The 4,433-nt window shown below is 31.6% G+C and overlaps 1 protein-coding gene across 1 annotated transcript in view; it reads left to right on the top strand.

Moving 5' to 3' along the window:
* The window catches only part of LOC111386674 (eukaryotic translation initiation factor 3 subunit E), an 8,705-nt gene extending 8,444 nt beyond the window's left edge, over positions 1-261 (top strand). The window contains exon 8 of the mRNA XM_023011136.1: positions 172-261. Within this exon, the coding sequence (XP_022866904.1) occupies positions 172-261 (90 nt within the window). The remainder of the gene's footprint in view (positions 1-171) is intronic.
* Positions 262-4,433: the final 4,172 nt, after the last annotated feature.

Here is a 4,433-nt window from a genome sequence, read left to right as displayed (position 1 = left end):
ATTCCACTACACATGATTTCTAAAAAATGAGGTTTTACCTTTACCAAACAACATTGTATACTAGGATGTTTTGCTGAAGTCCCGCTATCTCTTAAATAGTAAATAAAAGAGAAAGATGAAGTGACGATTTGACTTTTCATCGATTTACATTCGCTTTTAACGTCGTAATAGATAATCTACCCATACATGATACACAATGAGATTAGAGGTAGTTACGGGTATTTAAGCATCAAAGTCGAATTTGCTCACACTGAATTCTAGAATCCAATAATTGAATTCACCAATTAATAATTGATCATAGCTTGCCAAACAAATTTCGTTGAAATTTTTTTTATGATAAATTATGGATTTGTACTTAGTGCATTTGAAACTTGGGTGGTTTTATTCACACTACATTCTTTATAAATACACCGCATTTTAAATAAGATAAATAGCACAAAATATTCCTACATTTAAATGTTATTGTGCAAAACGTCCATACCTTTTCATATTTGACATTTTTACCCCTATTTCTACCTTTCATTGTGCACAAGGTCCCTTTCATTCATTTTTTTTCAATACAAAGACAATTTTTTATTTTTAATATTTCGTTGATTAGAAAATCTTGTATTTAATCATGATTTTCATCCAAAAATATTATTGATGTGCTTTAAAATGAGAGTTAGATATTTAATTATATTTTGGCCTTATTATTTGTTTTGCTTATTTGAAAATACAATAGGCAAATTATTATTTTTAATTCATCTTAATGAAAAATTTGAAGAGAAACCATAATCAAAAACAAATTTGAGAATAAGAATGCGATGAAAAAATTTTGAAACATAAATACGATAATGTGTAAATATTATATACCTTTCATAAAATTAAAATGTAGTCTAGTTATTAAAAACTTTGGTATGAATATATTTAGACTCGAAATACCAAATTGGTGAATTGGTCTTTTCTGATGATTACATGCCAAACGATATTCAAATTTGTTTTAACTGCATAATTTTCTTTCCATTAATATAATGTCGATAAATAATTGATCTCTATATTAAAAACATCTACGCATGCAACCAAAAATTCTAATATTAATCAGTCTAATAATGTAAAGATGTGCTTGTTTCCGAAGCAATAATGGATTATTCTCGAGAAAATGATGCAGTCCACCGTGGTACATACATTGCTTTACAACATTGGACCCAAAACTTTGGCTGCAATCATAACCATTCTTCCTTCTTTATCACTATAATTTCACAATCCCCTCTACCGATCTTGATTATTTTTTAATATGTGATTTTTTCTTGTCACGTCATATCTTTTCGTATTTCTTTTTAACTCAAACCCAATCTCAACTTTAAGATCTGTGAGTTGCCCTTAACGAGTATTAAAGACATTTAGTAGGATTAACTGTTTTACCAGTTTTGCAGAGTGAACTCTTTTGTGCTTAAGTTCGCTCTTACCACTAATCTAAAATTTTGGTTTTATAGAATTTAGCGTCAAGAAAAAGACTTTTCGACTCCAAAATTGGATGACGCTTTATAAATCGAATATATTTTGGAAAACTACGTGGCCATGGGGATTGGAAAAAAAATGTTATTAACAGATCTTTGCAATAAACATCATCAAATGATAGCTAAGCACGGAAATTTTTCGCAGAAAGTTAAAGGTAATGATTACATGTATTTATCTTATTATCTGTCCCTCCTTCATAAAGAGGTAGAATATTCAAGGATTTCTTAAGTATTAAATTCATCCTCTATTTTTTTATTATAGTCCTTAGAGGAAATTCTTCGTCCAAAATTCTATAAAAATCATTCTTGGTTCTTCAATGTTTAACTTTATGAAGTTAAAATTTGCTTTAAAACTTGGACCGAAGTCATCTGAAAACTTGAATTGATGTTAATTATGTAAGTGACATGAACACTGCTCAAAATTGTACAAATATAATAAAATGTTGGGATCATTTTTGTCGTTGTAAAATGTTGAGGACCAATTTGTTGTAGAAATACCCGTTTATAAAAATGATGCAATATCACCAAATTAAAATATATTAAAAATGGAAAATATACCCTATTGTAGCTACCAAAGACATAGCTATATTTGATTTTCCAATACATGTAATAAATTGAATGAAGCGACACATAGAAGACATCACCCAAGCATGTATTTTAATGATATAATATTAAATATTAACTAAGCAAGAATCCTACTAACACATCATGTTAAGTTGGCTAAAAATCAAGTAATATTTCAAACATATTTTCAAATTGTTATGTATTAATGACTACATAACATACCCTTCTTTGTCTTTCTATTTGATTTTTCTCTTTTGTCATGTTTCAATTGAATACAAAGAGAAAAATGTGTACCACAGCTTCTAGTAGGGACTGCATCACCAATCCAATCCATTTGATTGGCCTACAAACACAGATTCCAAATAAACATCTCCATAGGACCCTATTTGTGAAGATAAGATTACATCAAATAGGCTAAAATAATCTTCTTAACTATGTTCTTGGATTTATGACATTGCAGGACACAGTTAAGTAGGTGGTAGAAGGGCCAGGTACTAATACATTCAGTTAGGTGGCACTATCGACTTGACATAAAAAGTCTAATCAACGAGAGTGGAACTAGGAAAAAACAATTTAGTAAGTTGAAATTTAAAATTTTCAATTAATTCACGCCACAAGGTATGCTCTATGTTAGTTTAGTTGACAAGGCTCGACTCAAGACACCCATGACAGGTTGGGTCAGATAATCAATTATATGTCCACATATAAGTTCTAAATTGTCTTATTAAATCTTCATAGCTTTTCTTGCCAAATAGAAAATTGATCCCCTTCCTAGGAAGTACAGAGTGACTAAAGTATGATGAGCATGAGCTAAGGATAAATAACCACCAATCAAAAACTAAGAAAATACCTAATGAATCATAAGTCCCAAGAGCTTTGACAACTAGTCATTCTATAAAATTGAAAATTTTGACCAAAACGAAATTAAAGTATATGATTGTACGTCACTGTCATCTAAATGAAATAGGCCATTAATTCACTCACTGCTGGAATTTTCCAGAGAAAAGAATTGTCAAATAAGGGAAAATGGAAAATCATCACACATTTCAGAAAGTAGTCTTTGCTTTTTGAAACTTCTCTGTGATAAAATCTCCTACTATTTGAAAGAAAATTACAAATTCAACCTACTAAATTGTAGCTTAAACTACTTAGTCAATACAGATTAGTCCCCAAAAGGAGCAGCCACCGGTCGGAGAATTTATAATCCTTAGCCTGATGAAGCAAAAATTAATGAAATTCCTCTAACAATGACTGCATCAATAACTTGTACCAACCGGTGAAGAACCACCACAGCCAAAAACAGAAGCCACAGCAAATAGCCTGTAGTGCATTAAATAAGGTGGTTAAACTTATTGATGTTAACGGTTTTCATCAGTGTATACTTGTATTTATATGTGCATGCAATCATGATTTTGATCAGGATGAAGTCGAATGTAACTAGATGAATTTCGATAATCATGAAGTCAAATGTGTGCTATGATATGAAGCTCAGATTTGTGCCATACCAGATCAAAGCATCGTCATCCAAGTTAATGCCTATGAATAACTAAGAAAAATCGTCGGAGATATTCGAGAATATTTGTTGGAGAACAAGTTTCTCCCACTTAGTTACTCTCTATTATCCCTTGTTTGCCAACTCCAAGTGAACCAAGTGAAGGCATTTACGATTAAAGAACCAAGACGTTTGAATTCAAAATTCAAATGTTGTACTAGTGAGAGATTGTGAGAGAGACGAGATTAGAGGTGGAAAGCAACCACAAGATTAAATCCAATTGAATTTAATCTATGGTCCACAATTATAATAAACTAGCACAATCCTCCCCAAACTCTTAAATCCAATAATCATGTGCAATGTGGATTTAAGTGATCCACTCTCACAGACCCAAATTTTCTGGGTATTACAAGAAAAAGAAAGTGGAATTAACAAATTGTTTTAAGATGACTTGCTAATGTGAAATGCCTGGTTGTGACACCTAATAAATGAATAAGAAATTGCTAGTCATAGATAAGCTAGTTTCAACCATGTCAATTGAAAGGGGGCCAAAAACCCACACAATTAGTTGCAAGATACAATCAAGCTTAAAACAGAAATTAAACTTGCAGAAAATAAAAAACACAACAAGATTTTTTGGTCGAAGTCCCAGAGGTTCAGTGACAAGCACCTAATCCCCTGTTGAGCATCCAATCGAAGTGGATATTGCTCGGTTGCACTAAAGCCCCAAAAACAGGCAATCGAAGATTACAGAGTTCAATCACTACAAGAATACACAAGAAAGAGACTTATCTCTTCGAAACGAACCACAGATCTGCTTCAGACTCACAACGAATCAACATACCACATCCCTAATCTCAACACATGAGAACTCTAAGTAT

This window comes from Olea europaea, unplaced genomic scaffold, assembly GCF_002742605.1.
Source record: "Olea europaea var. sylvestris unplaced genomic scaffold, O_europaea_v1 scaffold3665, whole genome shotgun sequence".
Classification (NCBI taxonomy): domain Eukaryota; kingdom Viridiplantae; phylum Streptophyta; class Magnoliopsida; order Lamiales; family Oleaceae; genus Olea; species Olea europaea.
The sequence above is the reverse complement of the archived record's forward strand: the minus strand, read 5'-3'. Positions and strand labels throughout refer to the sequence as shown.